Source organism: Ruditapes philippinarum, unplaced genomic scaffold (assembly GCF_026571515.1).
Source record: "Ruditapes philippinarum isolate M1 unplaced genomic scaffold, ASM2657151v2 ctg2551_1_1_1_1, whole genome shotgun sequence".
In the NCBI taxonomy this organism is placed as follows: Eukaryota; Metazoa; Mollusca; class Bivalvia; order Venerida; family Veneridae; genus Ruditapes; species Ruditapes philippinarum.
The window spans coordinates 20,249-45,016 of NW_026859979.1; the positions used below are offsets into that span (position 1 = coordinate 20,249).

General features: G+C 32.0%; 1 protein-coding gene across 1 annotated transcript; it reads right to left on the bottom strand.

Moving 5' to 3' along the window:
• Positions 1–2,221: 2,221 nt before the first annotated feature.
• Positions 2,222–24,253, bottom strand: LOC132758493 (uncharacterized). The gene is made up of 7 exons (XM_060750172.1): positions 24,214–24,253; positions 10,431–11,166; positions 9,703–10,194; positions 9,354–9,407; positions 8,718–9,188; positions 7,541–7,571; positions 2,222–3,526 (listed from the first exon to the last, which is right to left on the bottom strand). The coding sequence occupies exons 2-7, from the start codon at positions 11,158–11,160 to the stop codon at positions 2,623–2,625; spliced, it is 2,682 nt and encodes an 893-aa protein (XP_060606155.1). The 5' UTR covers positions 11,161–11,166; positions 24,214–24,253; the 3' UTR covers positions 2,222–2,622.
• Positions 24,254–24,768: the final 515 nt, after the last annotated feature.

A 24,768-nucleotide genomic window follows, 5' to 3' on the forward strand; every position in this document is an offset into this window, starting at 1 on the left:
CAAATACAGGTATCCTCCGACTACCATAAGTACTCTTTCTTCCCTCATAGCATTATACTATGGAATAAACTTCCTAGTAACATTGCCACCCTGCCCAACCTGAGTCAGTTCAAACAGGCAGTGGTGGGTTTGCAGTACTAGTCTTACTCCCAGTGTTTTTAAACTATTTTATCTCTTATCATCTTGTTTCACTATTAACATTTTAACCATGAATAGAATACATTTTCAGTCTCACCTTCCAAGCATGTCAATGTTTGGACTTTTCTTTTTAGCTTTTCTCTTCACCTTTTACTAACAATCCGACGTGCACTAAATTCCTGCCTTTAACACTCGTAAGAGGGGTTGGCAGTATCCAGAGATAGATTTCAACATTTTTTAACAATAATTTCAATGTCAGGGTCGTGATCGTAAGGGGGAATTCTTAAAAAATCGTCTTTCCCTACCATTTTAGCCAATCTTGTCCATAAAGCTATGAAGACATCTTTTGTGTTCTGTTAAAAGCTATTTTATATGATTTTCTAATTTTTACCTTAAACTAACTCCGAATTGTCTATGAATTTATACTACATTTCTATGTAGGGCAAGGCTCTTTTTGCGCATGCGCGAAAAACTACCACTTCCAGTCAATTTTATAGCATCCGACCGCGTCGTAAAAAGGTCTAAATACATAAAAGGAAAATCAATCGCCCTCCCCCCGGGGCGGGGCCAATTTTGACACAAGAGCTTTTATTTGAACAACGTTGGTAGACACTCATTAGAAAATGTTTCATGCTTAATATCTTAGCTCTAGCTCTTTGGGGTTTTTCAAAAGAATATTTTTCAAAAGTTTTTACATTAGACATATATGGACATTCAATGGCCCCCGGGGCAGGACCAATTTTGACCCCAGGGCTTTTATTCGAAGAAACTTGGTAGACAAGCAAAGAAGATGTTTCATGCCAAATATCTAAGCTCTAGCTTTTTGAGATTTTTTAAAGAAGATTTTTTAAGTTTTTACAATTGACATATGGAAAACCCATGACCTCCCAATGTGCGGGGTTAAGTTTGACCTCAGGGCTTTTATTTAAACAAACTTAGTAGACACTCACTAGAAGATGAATACTGCCAAATATCTATGCTTTAGCTCTTAGGGGTTTTTTAAAAAGATTTTTTAAAGTTCTTTCCTTTCAGTTGCCATGGCAACCAGAATTCTATATGGAATTAAATTTTTTGAACAATTTTCAAAGTTGACCACCAAAGGAACATTCTTGTGAAATTTGAATGAAATTTGCTCAGTGGTTTATAAGGAGATGTCGTTTAAAGTAAAATTCAATGGACGACGGACGGACAGATGCCGGACGAAAAGCGATGACAAAAGATCACCTTGTCTCTTTGTGACAGGTGAGCTCAAAAATCACGGTATGTAAAAACATACTTTCAAAGAATTCATTAAGCAAGTTTTCTAGTATTATATTTGTAAACATAATTACTTGAAAAATTCCTTAAAAGATTGTGCAAGTACATATGAGGCATAACATCGTGAACAGATAGACTTAATTTCATTTATTACGACAAGTAATATTATCTGTTACTAAGTAATATACAATATGGAACATGAAATATAAGCTTAATATGAAATTATGAAAATCCAAATTGACATGTATACATAGAATATGAACAATATAAAAATTGTCTGCATTAAAGGGACTTCACTGAGGCTTTTTTGACATAACGGGACTAGAAATAATCTTTAGAGATTAATATTCCATTTGCTATGTGTAGATCAATAAATTTTGAATGTGTTAACTTCAGATCATTTTCTAGGATAATTATTCTAATTGAATATTATGAAAAAATGACCGTATACATCAATGTATACATCAATACTGCAACGTCTTTCACTCAAATCGAGCTATAATATTCAATTAATTTCAGAGTATATTTTCTGAATTTCTTTTACATATCTCTCTTTTTAAGTGCCTCAGCAGACCAATGTAAGAAATTAAAATCTAATGTTTAAGACGTAAGTGAAGTTCCTTAAATACAAACATTCAGGTATAATATGATCATTTATGACTGACCTGTCTGTAACCACAACTGGCACACATACAACCATATTATTAAGGAACTAGTAGAAAATACATGTTTCTGGATTATAACTTATGTTAACGATATATTCTTTATCTAAAACAAACAAAAAGTAATTAAAAAAATAAGTTAATATTTTTATAATTGCATGCTCTTTTAAAAAAAAGTGAAAACATGCACAGAGACACTGACTCAAGGGTTAACATAAGTTAGAAGTGTTTACTATTAAATTTAATAAAACATAATTTTTTTAAAAGTGGTGGGACAGACTATATTGTGATTTATCCAGTTTTACACACCATTTATTTGTTGAGATAATTTGATTTTAATAAATTGTAAAATATAGAGTAATCTATAGATTATGAAATAATGTTTCTTCACAGTTTTCCTATAGCATGTTTGTAAAAGAAAACATTTTATTGAAGTATAAAATATGAGGAAATTAAAATCATCTTTTTGTTTATGAATATGAAAAAAGCAGGTGAGTACAGTGCAACTGCATAGACTGTCTAAGTTTGAGAAAAAATATACATGGAACAATGGTATATAATCAGTTCACTCTAAGTATATTGTATGAAACATTACAAACTCGTCATCGTCATCGTCATCAATAAATGTTATGACTAATCTGGAATTATCTTTGTCAAATACCATTTTATCTACATCCCACATATCAATCAAGCCCATCTCATTTTCGTCCATACATATTTCTGAGATGACCGTCATGTCGGTGTTCACCTGTAAGATCTTGTAGTCGTCATCCTGTGTCCCAAATAAGAATACACTGTTCTCAGTAGCAGCACACATACAAAGAGGTAGAAATCCTTCCTTTCTAAAATATTTAAGTTGCTTAAGTCTGGAATCCTCACATAGGATATGATACTCGACACAATCTGATTCAGAAATACTAATGTACTTTTGTAATGAACATGGTAAAGTATATTTTACAGAAATGTCATCTCGTTCTACTCCTTTCTTTTTATTCAGATTTGTATCTAGAATTAATGATTTCATTTTAGTAAAACAGTAAATCTTATTCTTGAAGAAGGAAATATTTGTGCACTCAAACTTCATATCTGTAGATTTGATGAATTGAAGTCTTCCGCTTGATATTCTGTACAATCTTAATTTTCTTTTCACATACATCACCACATCCCCAGTATCAGTACAGCAGATATGTTTTGTAGAATTATAGTTTTCTTTTATACCAGTATTGTAGTAACATTTGTATTCAAAGTCTGAACTGATATGAATAATAACATATTTACATATCTGAGATGTACAGATGGAATCATCTTCATTCTCATAAAATGATGATACTCGTATTATGGCTAAATAGAGAAATGATCCATCTGGATGTTGACAACATTCTGTCGCGTAGCAAATTTTCACATTTTCAGGGGTTTTAAATGTATGCGTTTGGATCTTCTTTACTCTGTTATAGGATGATGTGTTCGTACTGAAATATAATAACAATACAAGTATAAAACAGTATTATTGACAAATGTTGTCAAAATCAAATGCTCATCCAAAACAATGATGTTACCTCCTGGAATTATATAATCACGAAAGTGCTTAATTACTTAAAAAATCACTTCCTAAAATATTAATTTGTATGTTCTAGACCTTTAAGAAAATATACAACAGGTATGTGTTTGTGTAGATGTTCTTGAATAATTATACTAAATAAAGGGCAGATGTTTTCCAGTGGTACGTTTGTTTATCTGTTATTCAAGTTGAAGGGATCTTAGATTCGAGCCCTATATCGTGTAATTACCGTCTTTACTCATTAGCCAAATGAATGAAGCGTTAACGAAGTGGTTCATATTAATTTTGTGAACGCTTTATATAATATAACACTACACATATATTATCAAAAAGACATGTTCTGCGTAAAGGACTTTTATCAAGTCTTTTTTTTTCAAGGTGTAGACAATGTAGTAGTAAATAGGTTGTTTATTAAGAATACAATTGTTGCAGTTTTTAAACAGTGATATTTGACTGATCATTGTTCTATACTGAAATGAATAAACTGACAGTTTTTGGTCACATTGAACCATACATTTATCACAGAATATATTGTTAATTCAAATGCCTTTAAATTCACTGAAATTTAAATTATCCAAGATTTTTCTGAGGAATACTAACTATATAAGAATATAATAATGATGATGATAATAAATGGAACTTTGTTATAAGTTTTGGTTCGTCTTATCATAACTATGTTTTACTACATGTGTACGACATATAACACTTTTTTTACTTTTACTTATTTCATCTACCAAATATACAACATCATTACACCTTAATATAACTAGGCATGATCAAATTTACCTATTTAAGATATAAAACATACAACACATAGGGACTCAGCATTAACGCCACAATTCTCTTAGCATACAAACATGTTAAACGCTAACTATGGGATGGGGGAACTATGATTCTATATAGTCCGAAGTATTGTCATTCACCATAATCTTCATCGAAACCATAATTACCATTGCCTCCCAAATCATCATTACTGCCATTATTATCATCATTAGAATCATATTATCATCAACCTTCATCATCATAATCAGCATCGTTATAATGTATAGTCATTTACACCTGCATACCAGCATTATCATTATTAAAATAATAATCAACTGCATGATAATCTTAATCATTACACTCATCATCAGCATTTGATCGTTATTTGTTACTCCTATCATTATCCTTAAGATCATAATTATCATCTCTTTCATCACCATAATCATACTTTTCTTATTAACTTTATAATTATCATCACATTTGTTATAGAATTCTCTTTATTATCTTATCAAAATCAGCTTGGTTTGATCACTTTCAGCAGCATCATTACTATTTTTATGGTAAATGATATAAAGTCCGGTGTCTCTTTTCCAATGCTTTTTAAATTATATAAATATAAAGTGCAGGAAAAGGAAATTGTTGGTCTCATTCATCTCTTAAATATATTTTCATCACTACTTTTTTGTATTTTTGTAAACATGAAATAAATTCGTGTAACTTGAAAAAGCTGTATGCCTCTAAATGACCAGAAATATTTCAAGAACATCGTACTTCATGGAAATGGACCTTTTAGCATTTATGGCCTCTTTTTGGTTATTTCTGTGAATCGTTATTTGTTAATTTTTTTCACTTTACAATATTTTACCTTAAATACAATATTAAAGTTTTCAAGTAGATAAGCATGAATCTGGAGGCATGATACTTTAAACCCAATGCCTAAACGAGCCTTCTTTCTGTTATTCCAAGAGAGATACACGTTGAAGTAAACATTGATTGTTAGTAACAGGTGCTTGTAATTACAAGACATATTGAAATTCATAGACTCGCAAATTATACATTGGTTCAATTTGAGTCACTTTCTTAAGACAAGCTTTTTTAAACTTCGAATGTGAAGGTAGCTATAAGGTTACTCTTGAGTCTGTTTTTCGAAACAAGGAAGTACCGAGCTATGTGTGTCCAGTTTCATGCTCAAATTTACAACGGCTTGTCGCTGTTTGGATGTAACAACCCAGCTAATGAAGAGATAACCACCCGGCAATGCTGCCATTTATTTAAGAAATAACATTTCGAATTCATGATGATGGTGTTAAAATGACAGTACTAATGAGGATTTCACAGATGATTGTGTTGATGATGTACTTGTGATGATAAGGATAGATAGCATATCAATAATTATGATGATGTACTGATGATAATTTATAAATAAGGAGAAGAAGAGGAAGAAGTAGAAGAATAAATGATGATGGCAATGACGATAATCAGTATAATGATTTGTTGGAAGCTAAATTCGCTGCAAGTCTAGTTTGATGTCAACTAATAATGCTCTCCAGAGAGCTATATCTCTTGAGAGCAATATGTGGCGAAGAGATAGCCTAAAAACGCCACCCTTATATATATATATATATATATATCTTCTGTATACGTATATGCTAATTTATTAACCATTGAGACATAATATTCAAAGAGCTATGACTATTTGAATTTGGTTGATTTAATAAGATCGAAAAAAGCTATTGCGGCATTGATCAGTTGGAAGTAAAAATATTGCGGAAAAAGAACAGCTTGTTCAGCTTGATATAAAGTCAAAAAAAATAATTACATCAAGCTTATAAGCCCACAAAATGTAGAAAAATATTTACCTTAAATGGGTAAAGTATTTATCACACACGAACTATTTTTTCCGGATACTTACATGATAAGAAGAATAGGAAAATTCGAAAGCTTCAATATAATGCTCACCTTGGGCTTTAAATTTGTAAACATGCTGCCATAACAGACCAGAATAAAAGGCCCGACGGGACCTAATTAAAGCGGTAAAGTTCTTTGTCATATTTCTACCAAAAAGTTACCAGGGAGCCGGATATTTTGATATATTACATCATGCAATGATTACTTGTATGTTGTTTACCTGGACTTCAGTTACCGCACTCACTGGGATATAAAAAGACTATGATTGTTGATAGGCTCATTTTTCTTTGGTTTACTTTTCGTGTCGATAAAGAAAGGGATAGCGATCGAAAAGTAAAATTCAGATGCTCGTACATTATTTACTTTTCCTATTGTGTCTTTATTTTGCCTATGAAATAAAAGAAAAAGAACAAAAGCACTCGGCAATCTGACAAAACATAAGCCTCGTTTTTCGATGCTCTTTCTATTATTAATAGCAGTGTATGAATATTAACGATGAAATAACGTCATCCTTAGCACGCCATTTATTCATAAAAAGAGAGAGATTTACGCCATTTTAACGCACGAAGCTTTTCATACACGGGTAGGTGTAAGATGACATTAAAAAGCACCGACTAATAACTAAGATAGAAGACAAAGAAACATTTTTCTACTCGTTATATATATTCAGTTTTGAACCTTCATTTACTCAAATTCCTCTTTTTTTCACATTGTGAAATGGGAAAATTGTAAAAATGATAATAAACATACAATTCGTACCTTTATTAAATGTCCTATGACAAAAAAACATTATATTGCGACTTTCTTTCATCGAAGACGACTTCAGATTTTCAAAATAATGGCGGCATATTGTTGTACGAATGATTTTTCGAATGACAAAAAAAGTAGAAAAGAATGTCATTTACACCAAAGATAACAACTTCTTTTCCTGCACATTTCAGGAATAACATTGTATATTAAAACGGAATTATTTATGACCGAATATGCCACACATATAGATATTTTAGTAAAAATCCCTCGTATGTTTATGTCTTTATTGATGTTTCGATGTAAAATCAAAAGATATTTTACCTGGGACAAACATAACCTTATTTGTCCGATATTTTACTTAGGCATACAAAATAATAATAGATAATAAAAAACAAGTTATCATTATAAAAATTATGCTTGTTACACAATAACATTTATCCTAAAATAAACATTTGACAATTAAGTATCACCTGGAATAGAACAAACCGAACAAAAGAGGTCTTACCTTATTCCAGCATACATTACGGAATTACCATCTGAAAATATATAGGTGATCGTAATTTTTCCCTTTATGCAAAAAAGAATAAGATTTTTTATAAAAACATTTATATGTAAATATAGATCTAAAGCCAGCAAACGCAACTAATATATGAATAATTACCAAAATTTAAAAATCAATATTGAAAAAAAATATTCGGAAAATTTAAGATTAAATAGTATACTGCTAGATAACATTTCATATTATTACTCCTCACTTTTTTCGTAATGCTAATTTCCCATAGGCCTCTGGGAGTTATTTTTTACTGTATATGCAAGTGTACCACGTGACAAAGAATTTTGTACTGTTACATATGTAATCGTATTTTAACAGTATAAAATCTGGTCACGTGGTCTATTTTCTAAATAGAATTAAATAAAATGGCCGCCATTTTTTTCTCGATTTATTCTTATTTTCAACGTTAAACCCCAATAGGACATCAATTTCTTCTCTGGAGTAACCATGACACTCATTAAATTTAGTTGTTTGCAACCTGGTGTGCTTTTCGCGTAAAAATATCTTTTTGTTGAATAGTCAAAAAGTGAACATCCGTTTTCAACGGAAATAATTATGTAAATAATTATGTGTCAAACTGGAACATGCAGACGATTTAAGCATGCAACAAAGGATTAATTTACAATTTTAATCAATGAAACGTTACAGATATGGTGGACAGACATAGGATATCATCGTTATTTTGGCAAAAACCATGCTAAGATTATTCTGGAACCAGAAGGATCAGATTTCACAGATCATAACCGTGTAAATGGGTTAGTGTTTGTTTTCTAAATAAAACCTAGCTTATTGTATGTTTATGATTTGCGGATATCATCACTTACTTAGAGAATAAAAGAAACAGAAAACTTCTCAAGTAGGCCTAAAGTACACTTAAAACTTATAAGGTAAGGCCAGTTTAGTTATTGTTACTCTTGGTTTATTTTTGTTACAGTTAGATTTAGTTGACAATTTCAGATCATCACAGTATTTCTGTTCGGGGTAATAAAATAAATAACACATGGGTTTGTGAGTAACAGTAAAAATATCATCCCTCGTAAAAATACTGTTACCCTCGGCTACGCATCGGGTAACAGTATTTTCCTCGGGGTTACCCATAAACCCAGGCATGTGTTATTTATATACGAACCTGTCAATGACTCTTTCTTGATTTCAACAGACAAATCTTTTGGTAATTCAATGACAGTTTCCAGCATTGGATGCTTCGAATCGTGAACGCATGAAATCAACCGGTCTGTTAGACATGTGATGATCACGTTTAATTTGCCATCTTTGACTGCCGAGTAGAGCATATCAAATTTCCGCAACCACTTTTGAATGACGGACATTTCAAACGTGTACTTTCCCCCAAGATCTTCGATGATCACAACACAGGTAACACCAAATCTGACACAGCTGAGATCATCCGGTTCTGTTAGTATGAGATAATGACCATCTTGATATGACGACAGAAGGGAGAGAGCAAGCGTTGTTTTGCCACTGCCACGCGGACCGGAAATTACGATTACCTTCTTAGAGCGGAATTCTGCCAATGCGCTTTCTAGAAAATGTTCATCTGCCATCTTTGCTCTATGATGTTTATTGTAGGCAATTGATTGAACTGCAAGATGGAAAATGAGAAGTCTTTTTTGATTATTAACAACTATAGTGAGTTTTTTTAGATTCTGAATATACTTGTTGTTCAAAAATAATTTAAAGTATCTACATTGTATATTCAATTTTGTGTTTTTACGTATTATGACATTAAAAACTGAATTATACATACCGAGTAAATTTTCGTAGCGTGGATCTGCTTCAACATTTGACATATTGAATTCACCTTAAAATGAAATAAAAAGGATGGTATCATATACTTTATTCAGTAGGACGTTCTCATTCCACTTCAAAGGCTTATTTTAAAGTTAAGTATTAGGACCATGCTTTCTAAAGGATAATGTTGAGCATCTAGATCTTGATTTTGATGAAAGGAAATGTACACATAACAAACAGCTTACTTACTTCAAATAAGTAAAATATAAAGACATCACAAGTAAGCAGTCAGATACAAACACCTTTATCATGTTTAGAACTATTTGTAATCATTAAAATGAATGAATGCAACAAAATACGTGTACCTTCAATAAGGTCAACAGGTGTGTCTACAGTGGTTGGTTTGTAGACAAGGATTGGTTGTTCCATCATATCATGACTGAAATGTCGTTTCCATTCAACTAAAATTGATTGGTCCAGTATTATGACAACATCCAGCACATCATCATTGTCGCTAGAGGACGTTGTTTCAACAATGCTATCCACAATTGAACGAAAATCTTTTGCTTTCTGTAAATCAAATGTACCCTTGCCAAATGGGTGAAGGAACACAACTAACTTGGCATCTTCCTTACCAATATGGCGCCAGTCTGTGGGACGTGAACATAGGATGCAATCGTGCTCCTCATATCCCTTGCTATTAATAGCATAAAGCGCCGCTTGAAGATACAGACCTTTGCCGTATCCTGACACGACCACAAGGTGATTATCTTCGATTTCTGCAATGATCTTTGCATTTTCTGGCGGAGGTGTAAAGTCGCTGTCAAGTTTCTTCGTTAGTAAAGACGCAAAGTTTTCTATTTGAAAACATAATGTCAATAATGCAAGACAATGTTAATGCATAATGTATCAATAATAATCATATAAACAATGTTTTATTGATGGGAACCTTAGGGTTTAAATTCTCCAATAACAAGAATAAACATTTACTGTCAGGCATTGCCTCAATGCTTATATTGGTGATTTAAACGACCACTAAATTATAATGCGATTAACTTTTTGACAAAACTTTAAAATTCATAAGAAGGCTTACCTCTCATATTTTCAAGTATATGATCAATAGTTTTGAAGCGTTTCGTTAATTTACCCCCGGCTCGTGTTCGCTTGACAGTGGTTTTCTTCAAAGTTTTCTTGGTTTTGCCTGTATCTTGTTTTATTTCACCTATCTGATCCTTAAGGTGTTCTATCTTTGCTTCCAATTTTACGATTTTGCTCATGTACCATGACCTTAGCACATCCCCTAGATCTGTTAATACAGAACTTTGTACCTCTTCAATATCTTGTTTAATCTTTTTTTCATAACATTGACCTTTAGCAGATAATGCTAATTGTAAAATGTTCGCACTTAAGGCTGTATATATATTCTTAAAATCTTGTTCTGTTATTTGACAGGTACCTGCAATATGTTGGAGGTCATTTCTTATATTTCTAATGTTTTCGATACAAATAAGGTCACTTTGAGCTACGTTAAAAATGTTTTTCAACAGAGAAATTAACAATGTCACATCCCATGCGCCGATATCTGTTTGACCTTTGCCACCAGATGGGAATAACAAATCAAATTGATAATTTTGTAGAAGGCATTTTGGTTTTTGGGTAAGTTTATTGATATCGTTTCTCCTGAACGCTAAATAAGCATCTAATGTAGTGTATGGTGTTTGGAGATTAGGGTCTGTGGCTGCCTGTTTCAAAAATAATTCCCGCAGAGGATTAGGACATATGTTAACCAAAATGGTAACTAGTCGATAATATTTGTCCGTCATTTCCTCCTGAAACATAAGAAATACTTATCAACCAAGGACGAATTTGGCTGCAAAAAGTAGTTTAAGTGTTAGTGCTGAAAACGTTAAATAATGCTTTAAGCATGAACATATAAAAATATGAACAAAAACAGTACAATACTACTAATATTAGAATAGCATTTTCTGGTGTACATACTGTTTCCTAAATAACAAATAACATCCATAGATATCTTTTATTGAATACAGGTAAAAGAAAAGCTTATAGTTCAACTAAAGAATAAAAAGGTATTGTACTCAACATCACTATTTCCGCGTCATCATTTGGCATATTTTTATGTGACCAGTGTTAGAATTGGTCAGAATTGACAATTTTATTCAAACACCTTAACAACAAAGTTATTGTTCAAAACATTTTAAATCTATAGATTTTTACGTAAAACAGAACAACGTTTTACAAACTTCTGTAAAAAGCAACAATAGTCCGTAAAATGTGTGCATACGTCTGAAACAACCATCATTTTCTAAATGTTCTTGTTTGTTGTAAAAAATATGTTCGAGTAAAGGGGTAAAGATAGTTTTAATAGTATACAATTATTGACTAATGAGCCATTGAATTTGATGTGATATCCATCGACAGATAACATATTGACTGAGGCGATATCCGATGTGCTGGTGAATATCATATCATATGTAATGGCTCACTAGTCAAAAGTTGTTTTATTATATGTTTAGGTAAAGATTAAAAACAGACACAAAAGTAGAGCCTTATAAGGAAACAGACTACCTTCGTTAAATAAAGATTAGATCATATTTAGATCATATAAAAGTTATGACTCAGAGTAATTCTATATTTTCGCAACATTTTCAGTTTGAATATATTTATCTTTAGATGTTTTATGACGGATGTATTTATTGGGGACGTGATAAGGGATATTTTCCTATGATGAAAAATTATTTTTGCAAGCTAAATATGTCTTTATGTTGTCAGAACAGCATTGACCTGACTGTTATTATTATTATGGATGTTATATTACAATGGATATTGGGTCTGCTCATAATAAACATTAATCTATCAACATATTTGGTATTATTCTTTCCAAAGTATAACTAGAATGAAAGAAATATGTGTTCTTTAGGTATATTTTAACCAAAGTATAATTAACTAATATTACAAAGATCCAATAAAGATAAATTTTAAATTATTTTTTAAAATGAAAATATTTAGAATATTGGAGTTTCTAGCGTTATAAATATAGTGCATTTAAGGTCATTTTATTTTACCTTAATATGTAAATCTTCTAAAAGCGTCTGCGATGAACTCTTACTTCATTACCATCTAATAAGACCTTTGTAAAATAAAAACTAAATTTGTATGTGCTATGACATGAGTGACAGTAATGTAATATGAAATACACGTCTGTTACAGCATTCAGTATTAAATGAAGTATTAAACCTGCGCTCATTCAATATCCTTTTAGTTTATACATAGCTAATCACTTTTACCACATTGCATTAAGAAAATAACTTTAAAATACATGTTAAGACTTTAACTTCTGTAAAAAAAACTTACAAAACATAAAAAGAGTAAATATTTGTCCGTTTCAGATGACTGCGTTTACATCGTGTATATCAAGGCACGCACGAGTAGTTTTGGTTTTGCACACCGAATATCAAAATCCATAATGTAATATATACGATGATTTTTTTTACCTACCGGCTCTTTTGTTAAATGCGGTCTAGTAAATCACTTACCGACCGCTTAACAGGTCTGCAAATATAACCTGATCTGTTATTGGAGAAGTCATCAGACCTCTCCATAGTGTTCAGACTGATTGCTGGCGGCATCCATTTATGCGTATCTGATTGTACTGAATGTATCTCTTTTAAAGCGTAAAATTACTAGGAGCAGTCTACAAATATTGTTTTGTGCATGCTCCGTTTTAAAATACGACTTAACTTAAACGAAAATTTAGCATCAGTTTAAACAAATCGGTACATAGAAAAATCGGAAAATATCATTTACGGTACTTACTACTACGTAGATGTTTCATTCCGTTTTAATTATTTAAACTGTATACCACATTGTTTTCTGAATAGCGTTTTACTATTTCATGTTCCGATAAATATTAACAGAATGCACTATCATATGACCGAGTCAACCGTGTACCGAAACTTTCCTACTCCTTAAACATTTGAACCGGTATGACTTAATAACGCAACGGAGATTATTTGGCGCAAATGGTACAAATTTTACGCAAGTTTGATTTTCTTCAAATATTGTGGTTGGAGGCATGCAGTTTTATATCCTATTCATTCCAATCAAATGATATAAACATTTTTATGTAAATCCTGGAGTTAAAATTGATTGATTAACATACTTTCTGTATGCCCGGAGGAAATGTTTCCATATAACTACCAAAACATTAACTGAAAATCTGCTTATTGAATTTAGCAAAAAAAACAACTATTTTGACACAACTTTAAATATATATATATCGTTTATTTCAAATTTAATTCCCTTTGTAGAAAAAGTATACCCAATGCGCCAAGAAAAAAGTCCCTTTCTACGGCAAATAATCTTTTAAACATGTATAAAGCAAGCTCTCTTTATGATACTATATTCAATATATGTAATAAATTCTTTTTTTGTTAAATATTTGTAATTTATAACCATTCATTGCGTCTTTTATGCAAAAATATCCCATCATTTTGGAGTTAAGCAAATCTTCAACAGCAGCCAAAAGACTTCTCGCATGCTTCTTTTTTAAAAAAGCAAACTTCTTATTCTATTGTCCTGTATACAAAAGAAAATATGTGAAGTCGAGAAACTCGTATATTACATAATATTCACCGTTAACGCAGAAATTTTGAAGAATATCGCTGAATTGTGCAAATTAATATGGGTTAATGACCAGTTCCAAAAGACAATTTAAAAAGGGAGGCAACATTTCCTAAGGGTGATTATACAGTATTTAAGTAGGAGTACTTGAACCACCCAAATTGAAAAAGGTCAAATACAAGAAACTAAAAATACTAACAAATATGTATACACAACAATAATGTCGTGCTGAACAATCTTCAAGGGTCGAAAAAAATAACATCATTGATTAAATGTACGGGGACCTTCTGCATCTGTCTTTCCCAAAATATTATTTTCAGTGAGAGTATAGTTCATCTTAAGTATAAGACCGTTTTTGTCTCATTTCTTTTCAGTTTTTACGTTACAATACCAGTACTCGCCTGTTCTTCGCAAGAATACGACTTGCGCCTCCATTTTAGCCCGCGTGTTTACATGCGGTTTTATGAAACATATGCATCACGGATGATGCTGTTAAGAATACACAAAAATAAAATTCTTCCAAACATGAATTAAATTCTAAGAATAAATAAAATCAGCCATCATAAAAAAAAACAACAAAAAACCCAACTAAAATGACGGTTTATCTGCATGTATTACTAATATTTATTCATAGAACCCTGTCTATTACATTCCTTTAAAGAAATCGTATATTTTAATTATATTAGAAAAAGCCTGATCATCTATTTACCATGAAATTTATTATAAATAAAGAAAAAGTGTTCCGTTTTTATGATTAAAAATCATTTTTATCTTCCTCAATATTTATATATATCATTGATATATTATGCATTCATATATCAAATTAATAATCTTACCTTTGCCTACTTGACAAGTTTTGTTTTCATTTTCTGTGACTCAACTCAACAAGTACATTGCCTGACCTTATTACATAATGAAATAACAAGAATAAAGATCAACAAGGCAAAGGCAAGGTTCACAGGACGCCACTCCCGGACACACCCAAGCAGGACACCCAGAAGGCACTAAACAAGTACCTGGATTAGAAACAAGGGCGAAAGGAGCAGGACATGTAATGCGAAATAATGTAAACAAAAACAGGCCCATAAGGGAATTAAAGGGAAAAGGGCTGTACGGGTGAAAAGGTGGGGGGGGGTAAAAATGGAAGGGGGGAGAGAAAATACCTACCGTCAACGACACTCAGACAAGACAGACATCACAAAACATGTAAACATTCAAAAACAAGTAACAATACAGACAAGAAAAACATGTGAAGGAACGCAAAGGTTGCCGCCTTGGAACGGTCAGTAGTAGTTAACCCACTGGGGAGTTTAAACCGGTTTTAGGCGCGCCAAACCTCACTCTTAGCCCCAATATGTTCCTGAATGACACGAAAATGTATATAAAATTAATCCCCGCCAAGTGAAATTCTAACAATGGTCAGGGTTACATTAGACGAAATAAATAAAACACATACAAAATTATGTAAATATGTAGAAAAAGATACTGCCTAACGACCATTACCAAAGTACTCGATGCCTTAAGGAAGGCAGAGCAACAAGAAAATCACCTATAAGGGCACGACAAAACAAGGCAGAAGACGAACATTAAGACAATTCAGTCTCCAAAGGGCTTTAAGAACTGTCCATCATAGTCTCCCACTTGGTCCGTCAGATGTAATCAAAAGAGGAAAGCGTAACGTCCAACTGTAAAAGGGTTGAAAACCAAGCATGCAGTATGCCTTAAAATAATTGGGTCATAACCTCTTTTATAAACCCCACGAAAACCACGAGAAAATTCAAATAACACCTTATTTGTGAACGAATGAATTACAAGAGCGTAGCTGATGATATGTTTGCATGACTTTGGAATGCTTTCTTAAACATGATTAAGTACACAAATTATGTTTCTTGTGAGTAATATTGATAAATACCGAGTTATAAACTGGTGTATCGATAGAAAAACAAAAGAGCATGTAGGTAAGATAGTAACCGCACTCGGAATAGGTCTGCATAGTATTTACAGATCCGTTCGCCTTTTAAAAACCTCGATCGCTACGCTCTCTCGGTCTTCAAATATTGCCATCGGGGTCTGTAAATACTTTGCAGACCTATTCCTCGTACGGTAATTATGACTTAAGTACAATGAAACTCAAAAGTCAGATTGAAATTCTCACGAATGATCTTGAAAAATAAACAGTGCCATGGCTATATTTTTGATGATGAAGTATGATGACTCTACAACCGTATGCGCTTATTCACTTCTTTCAAGTTGATGTACAATAAAAATATTGGTTCATTTCCTTGTTCGGCCACAGCATTGCATAATTCATCGTTACTTCTCAAAATGCTTGCGGTCTTTTGCAATGTGTACATACTGTGTTCCTATTCGGTAAATGTGTGTGTACATTCTAAATGTTAAGTCTCAGTTTGTACACAGTGTTATATTTTTACAGTTTACTTTCGATCCTGAAGTTGGGATAAAAGTATTAAGATGACTTCGAGAATGATGTAACAGGAATAACTACCAAAATAAAACAAATATGGTCAAAATAATTGATTTCTTTCTTCATAATGATACCCGTTGTATCAACATCCTAAAGATCTTTTTCACCGAAAACTTTTAACATTATTTGCTTATTCATTTTGATCCGCTTTGAAACCATAGAGCTGTCTCCTTTGCGACATGACTACCTCCTTCACTACAGAGCTGTCTCCAAGAAAAGATATCCTATATTTTATTTATTAACCAATGTTTTGACCTGATTTCAATCTTAATTCAATTCTAGACTTTGTATCTTCTTGAAACGTATTTGTTTTAATCTGAATCGATGTTTACATGAAAATTGGAGGAAAAATAATCTGTATCATGATGAAACGGTTCATTTCAACACTGAAATCGCTACCTGGGAAACGCCACCACAACTAAATTTTAAACACAAGTATAACGTCAACTTTACGTTTTCTGGAAATCAAATCTACCAGGCATAGCATTCTCCGAATTTCGATATTTTGTGTAGACTTTACAAAATATATAAAGAAAGAAAACACTTGACACTTGATTTTAGCGGAATGCACCAGCTCGGAAGTAACTATAGAGCGATTTACCGTATACCTATATAGAGGTAGCTCTATTATTTCCAAGGCGTGAAATTGTTCTCCTGCAAGTGATTTAAGAGCTTTTTGAATATAAGTCTTTCCAAGAAGAATGTATGCTTCATATCTGAAGAAAGTAGTTAGAAAGGTTACCTAAATTAACAGAAGGTCATCAACAAGCTACTTTAAAGGTACTCCACTGAGGTACGGCCGAATGTCACAAAAAAAGTAAAATTTCACGAACCGATAATTTTTTGTTACCTGCGTGTTAGGGACATTCAACCAGAATCAGTGATACATTGATATGTGTTCTTTGGATTGGCAAATCGTTTGAAATACATATTTTCTCCAATTTTGTGTGAAAAGCGTTTAAACACATTTCAGTTTGCAAATCTGAATAAAAACAACGGTCACGTGATGATTATCGGGATGACTAAAAAGCGAAACGGGGAATTTTTTGTGTATCGGCAGCAACGAAAGTCCGAAAGTGAAATATACCAACAATCCATAAATTTAAAAGCAAATTATGGGTTTGTGTTAAATTTCTTGTTGTTCACATATGTTCTTCTGAGAAAAATCTTTCAAAAGCAATTTCAATATATTCAAAGCATTACATTGTTGTAATCATGTTTTTTCTCCATTACAATGATGAATTTAGCTAAACGTACGGAGTTGGAAACTGACATACACAAATTTTACAAATATTCTATGTTAATTTGAGAGCTTTCGTGTAATTATTAAATATAATGTTTTAACTTTGTAATGGTTAAAATATCATGATATCTAGGCTAATAAAATTTACTTTGTCAATCATTGTAATGGGTCCTATTTCAAAGGTCACTTTGGTTTATCTGACACCCGTTCAGGAAAAAAAACTTCGTAATACCTTTTATACAACGAACATGAACTTGAGTATTGTAAGCATAAAAAATCACACGCACACACAGAATGTTATTCCTGAGATTTCTCTTTAACTCTGATCAAAGCACTGAAAGCACCGGCTAAATAGAGAATGAATCCGGCCTCATTAGGACATTTATGCTTCAACTTTATTAGTTAATATTTCTTATGTATATCTAATGCATATAATTAAAATTCTATAAAAAAAATCGATCTCCTTTGCTAGATAGATCTGAAATTTAATATTTATCATTTTACATACATACTTGCATATTTATCCGCATTGGATGTAAACTTTGTTGATGAGAAGATTACAACATTTTGATCTAGACATTCAAAACTATAGGTAATTGATACCTGTTTCATGCACATGGTAAACATTATCACGGTAACTTGCACTTTCCAGTACCGTCCATGAACAGGTTCAATCAACCGAGCCTGCAACATTTTCAATTTTGCCGTGTTGGGCTTTCTTTAGGGATTCTGTATTTATCTATTTAATTATCAAGAAGATCGGAAAAGAGTTACTATTTGGCTCTATTAATATTATTATTATCATTATTGATTTAGCAGATATCCTGAAAAATTTCTTTCTTATTGGAAGGCCTCCGTACTTTGATGTGTCAATTGAACTGTGCTTTAATGTTACCAATACATTGAAGGTTCCCGGTGGAAAAGAAATTGAGAGCGTTATAAGAGTAAAAAAGGAAAACTGGAATAAAAACAAACAAGGCGACGGCAACGTTCACAGGACGCAGCCCCCGACAGTCATGCTTCCATAGCAGGGTTATTGTCGTGACTAGTGAAATAAACTTAAAACTGATTATTAGGTTGTTGTTCTTTAAACCCTAACTTTCTTTCAAATTAAACGAAACAAACAAAATCATGATACTTGCAAGACGTGCAGGGCAGGTAAGTAAAATTATCGCATGGCTGTGAGCTTTTCCTTTGTTCTTTCTAACCCATTATACTCAGTACACTTCAATGAGCATTTCAAAACTGTATTGATATATAACAGTACAGTTTTTTCATTGATTCATATAGTAAAAAAACTGGACTGTTATATATCGGTCGAGTTTTTTTCGCACCTTGTATATATCAATACAGTTTTTTCATAGAGGCTCCAATGGGGCAGTGGTAACGACCATTCCCAGTAGCAAAAAAACCAACATAAAATAATAAAAAAAAATGAAATCAATCAAATAAAATAAAATAAATATATAAATACAATGAAAAATATAAACAAAGATAATTAATGAAATGAAAAAAGCCCTTAAATCTTAAATCAATCTTGGTAACAGTATACAATCCGCCTCTTATATTGGATGTCTTTTGTATATTTTTTTTGCGGCAGAGAAAACAACTTGAAAAACTGGCTTATGATAAAATAACTGTAATGTAGCTAACGATTAATTTATTTATTTGTTTCTATACAAAAAAGAAAACATTATGCCATTGCGATAAAACAGTTATAGTATATGAAACTCGTTAGTTACGGGGGTATAACACTGGCTGGGGCGACATCTCGGGATGTTTCTGCAAAAAAATTGTTATACCCTCGTAACTAACTCGTTTCATATACTATAACTATTACGTAACTTTAAGAATTCAGTTAGATATTATTAACCTCACCGCATACAACAACCATTGCTTAAACTATGTTTTATAATACTTCCAACTCCTAGACGGTTTACAAACTTGGGAAAGGGCAATGCATTTCTTTACCATTGTTTTTACTCCTAATAGCCTGTTTATCATGGCATACTCATTGTTAATAGTTTTGTAAATATTTTGATAAAAAAGATCAGGGTCATTTTCCGACTATTTTGAAAACACGAGTTACTGGTTTCAAAAACTGCAATGGCTAAATATTGATCGGGTGCATTTCATTGCATAAATAAGTTAGGAAGAGAACCCTGCTTTTCTTGCTTTATAGCACTAAAACCTACTCTACTTTTGTCTCTTCTTTCTTCCTGTTTTTCTTTTTTTTAGTCTTTTTATTTACCACTTGAAAGCCTGAAATTAAATTTTTTATTGATAATTTAGCTGTGGTCCTGTGTTGCTTGGTCGTGTGGGTGTTGCATTCATTGAATGCTACCATTCCTTTTTGTATTTCTGATCGAAGATCAGGAAATACAAAGCTAACATTCAATCTCTGACACAGCGGTTTCACGACAAACCTAACAACCAGCAGTTCTTAAAACAGCTGAAAACTAGCGATTTAAAAGAAAGAAATATTTTCATTTTGTTATAAGTATCCAACAAATTACAACGCATTCAAAGTTTAAAAGTAGCTTTGGGTAATGAAATTGTCAATGAATGCACATTCACAAATTACGCGGATAAATATCATTTTAACCAATGAAAATGCTATTTTAAGCGATGTCGAGTTTTTGTTAAATTATTTACATTAATGTTAAACAACAGGTTTATCTTGAACAAAAAAAACCTCGAAATTAATAAGGATTACAAACCCGAAATGCAATGGAAAATTTAAATTTAGTATTACTTGATTTTATTCAGGCATTGCTCGTATATCTTCTTCGTGGTGCAAGGGTAACGCGCTCGTTTAGTGTGTCTGGGGTTCAAATCCAATTCGGGGCAATTATTTTTTATAAAGTTTTTTTGTGAAGGAAATAGCCACGATATGCAAGGATAAAGTGTGGCTGTCATAAAAATGAACATAAATGATTTTTGATGCAACTCTAGTCATGCAAAATTCCATATGTATCAAACTCTGGTATCAAGCAAGAAGAAATATAGTACATAAAGATAAACTTATACAGGAAAATAATACAGTTATACAGTGCGATTTAGATTGCAAAGATCAGGAAATACCACAGAGCTTGCAGCCTTTTGATTTATCTTGTTTTTCGTATGTATGTTCTGGAGATTAGGTGGGTGGTTCACGTAATACTTGTGTATTAAAAGCCTTTTTAAATTGTTTCGGAAATACTGGATATCGTTTTGAAAATTTATAGAGCTACTTAAGTATTTTAAACACATGAACGAAAAATTTCACAGTAACAGGAATTAAAATTAATTCTTAAGTATTTCGGTTATAGTGATTATACCGTAATCAAACGTTAAAGGTCTCCTAAGAAATGTTCTTTGGAATTAAATACTAAATGTAAGCACTAGAACATAAACCACCAGATTGCTTGCAAAATCTTTATCGGCTGGATAAATTGGTTCACAAAACATGATTTTTCACAGTCATGATCAAATGAACAGACTGTCATTTTCTTCCTGTTACCGAAAGATAAAACAGACTGTCATTATCTTCCTGTTACCGAAAAATACACACCGGGAAGATTTCAAGTAGACGACACGTACCTGAGAGAATGTTCTTAATATTTGAATAGAAAAGAATTTGCTAATGCCAATTTATGAAAGAGAAATCGGGGATGCTACTTATTAAATTATTTGCCCATAAAAGAGGGTTTACTTTACTCGTTTAGATTATTTTCAAAACAAAAGTCTCAAAAAGCAAAGGTTAGCTGATATTAAGATGTAAACCGCGACATATAAAATTCGTTTACCTGTGAAACTGGAGTGAAAATGTGTTAGTTTATCCGGTTTATTCTTCAGTGCCTTCAGCACTTTGATCTTATCTGTAGTACAAGTAAACTATATCGTTTTCACCGAAAAAGCATTAAATTCTTAACAAGTTTCTAATAGAATCATAAAAATTTAATGTATCATAGAAGACTTTTCTGTTGAAAACGTGTCAGAGTTAAATTGAATTCATATACATGCACAGTGCGTAACTGAAGTGCAGGTAATAGTACTCAACACTCAAGAGCATGTCCATTGTTGTACTCATTTTTTTTTTTTGTGTGTGTGTGTGTGGGGGGGGGTGGGTGCTTTTTGTGGAATAACGATAGAAATGCCACATTCAGAAGCTTGTTCATAGGTTTTTTTCTGGGGTTTCATATTGTTACAACAGGGAACGTGCATTTAATTTTGCCTATGGTATGAATATGATGTAATTGTGTGTGGAACGTGTATGTACGATCCTAGATAGCCTACGAAACGTCACTCATTTCATACACAGATGCCCGTTTGTGCCAGAAACAATTTTGCAAAGGGGGCACCGGAGTTCTTACTCCACCAGTAAAACTGAAGAGTCGCCAAAATGACCTACACAGTTTTGTGTGCCGTAACCCCCACTCCATCCCAAAAACAATCAAATCAAATGAGACATGTCATTAACTGTATTTGATTTAAATACGTTATAGATAGCGTTAAATACATTTATTAGTGTGATTACACTCTGCTCGTTATAGTATAAATATCACCGATGCGTTATGTTTGCCTTAAAATATTGAAATTGAAACTGAAATGTCAATCAAAATAATTGTACATGTATATAATATCTTTCCGTTTTGTCTAGAAAATGTCCGCTTCGCTGGCGTTTGATTTTTCAAGACAACGAAATTGCTACCTTGATTATCTTTTATACAGTGTTTCTTCGTTGTACTCAAGTTATATAAACATGATAGTTTAGAGTGTTGAGAAAAAATCAATAGACTTTTTTACCCCCGTTTACTCTGTTCCAAAAATGTGCGTTGCGTATTTTAGTCATACCCAATGAATTGTGGGTAACTTCTGTACATGTCTTGGAAAACCAACTTTCATTTTTGCATCAAAAGCTAATGTGAAAATGCATTTTCTAGCATAATTGTTGCTAGAGGGTTGGTTAAAGTGTAAGTTACTGTTATTTTAGTTATAATATTGTGATTTGTGAGGAAATTTGTTCACATTTTTTTTTGGACACCAAATTACCTGTCAGACCTCAGTGTAGCCCCTTTAAGAATGTTATTACTGATTCCATCAGTACCATGCTTTGTCATATACATTTAAATTTATAAAATACATAGACTCAGAAAGATACTACAACATAATATTCCTTTTATATATACATTTTTATTTTAAGTAAAAATGATGTTCAATACTCTATACTTCTATTAGTCATTTCTGAAAAGGAAATGTAGCTGTCAAGTAATAAATTTATGACAGGCGGATGAATACGTTATTTTTGTAAAACCGGCTACACCTTTAATAATTTTGGTTCCCATTTCCAAACGCTACGTTATATACAAATGAGATCGGAACAAACGTCAAAAATAGTTCGGTACTTCCATATATGGTACCGTATTTGTAACTAACATCATACGGAATTTTCTATTCGTTGAAGCGTATTTGCACTTCAATATTTGCGTGCATGTTAGGGTATAAAATGATGAGAAATATATGGAACTTATATTGCATACTTTGTTTAAACCTTAGAATTTCTAAAATCCACATTACGTCTTACGCATTATGTTACCATTAAGCCAATAAGATAGACCTTAAAGGCACATTATACCTTCAAATGAATGATTTTTCATTTTGTAAAAGGAACAGATGAGTACAATTATGCTGTTATTATGGATTAAAACATGTGAGATGCTTATAACCTGAAGAATTAGAAATAACCGTTAAATTGGAAATAATTTGTGATAAAGGTAGCAAAATATAAACACAGTGGTATTTTGACTGATGATAACTTACTACATTTGTAGTTATTACCAAATCGCAAAAAGAAACAAAACATGGCACATTAATAAGGGAAATGAGTAACTGTTTGATATCTGTTTCTGTACACACAAAATATTAAGATTTTGACTTAAATGAAATGATGGCAATTTTAGCCTTAAACGGCCTGTAAGAAAGGACACTAGATAATATTGATATCACTTTTTGTCCAACCCTTTTGTATTAACTTAAGACACTGATGTACAATTGTCTTAATTTATCATGCACAAGTATACAATAAAATATTATTGAATTAAGATTTTAATTTGCATCGATATGCTTCATTGCACTGGAAACTGCTTAAGTCTTAAGTGCGAGCGGTGCTGCTGCTGACTAATGGAATGTTATGCATCAAATGTGGGCACCCGTTTCACAACATTTTCTTCACAGATACAACATGATAATAAAAACATAATGTCTTGTTGCAGTTGCCGAAACAGTCGGAGATACAAAGTATTAAAACAAAATTATACGATTGTAGAAGAATCTAGTCCAAATCAAACGAGTTTAGTTTTGTTTCCTAAACCGATACAATGATATTTGTTTCATTATATAAATCTTAAACCGTTTCAGTGTGACAATCATTAATTAAGATTCACTTTTGATGTATTGTTATTTGTGCATCGTTTAATTAAGTTATTAGAGTAATAGTAATTATCTTATAGATAATAATGTACTTACTCTTAAGCTGAATGTCTTTTTGCGCCGTGTTATCCGCTTAGAAGCGCGCTGTGAATTGATCTCCTATTAAAATTACGCGTAAATTAATATACAAATGTGCCAAAAATAGTAGCAATTGGGTATTACCACTGCCAAATTTAGCGCAAATATCGGATTTACCATACCATCTATTTCGGTTTACTTAACTAAAAAACCATGGTAAAAATGTAATGGATACATCATAACAAATAAGAATAAAAGTACCGTAACATATATAGAGGCTATTCAAGTTTTTTCTATAAATACATGATTTATTTTCATCAAGTTGTATGAAATATGACAAAATAAATCTTGAAATTTCTGTTTATTATATATAAATTTTTCTCTTTTTTCCATTGCAAGAACTTTCCCTTAAATTGTATGTACTGGCAAAATTTAAAAGAAAGTTGTCCATCAAGACACCAGTGAAAATACGGAAAATATGTTTCACGGCAGTGTAAAATAAGATTTTACAGGTAAAATACAGAAAATGAAAATGCGCATTTTATTTCATCAATATTTAATTAATAACTCTAT

Excerpts from the sequence above, each read along its gene's own strand:
- LOC132758493 (XM_060750172.1), bottom strand. The coding sequence starts at position 11,160 with ATGACGGACAAATATTATCGACTAGTTACCATTTTGGTTAACATATGT. Across the intron at positions 10,195-10,430 it reads TATACTTGAAAATATGAGAG|AAAACTTTGCGTCTTTACTA; the intron begins GTAAGCCTTCTT and ends GTTTTCAAATAG. Across the intron at positions 7,572-8,717 it reads CAAGAAAGAGTCATTGACAG|ATGGTAATTCCGTAATGTAT; the intron begins GTTCGTATATAA and ends ATATATTTTCAG.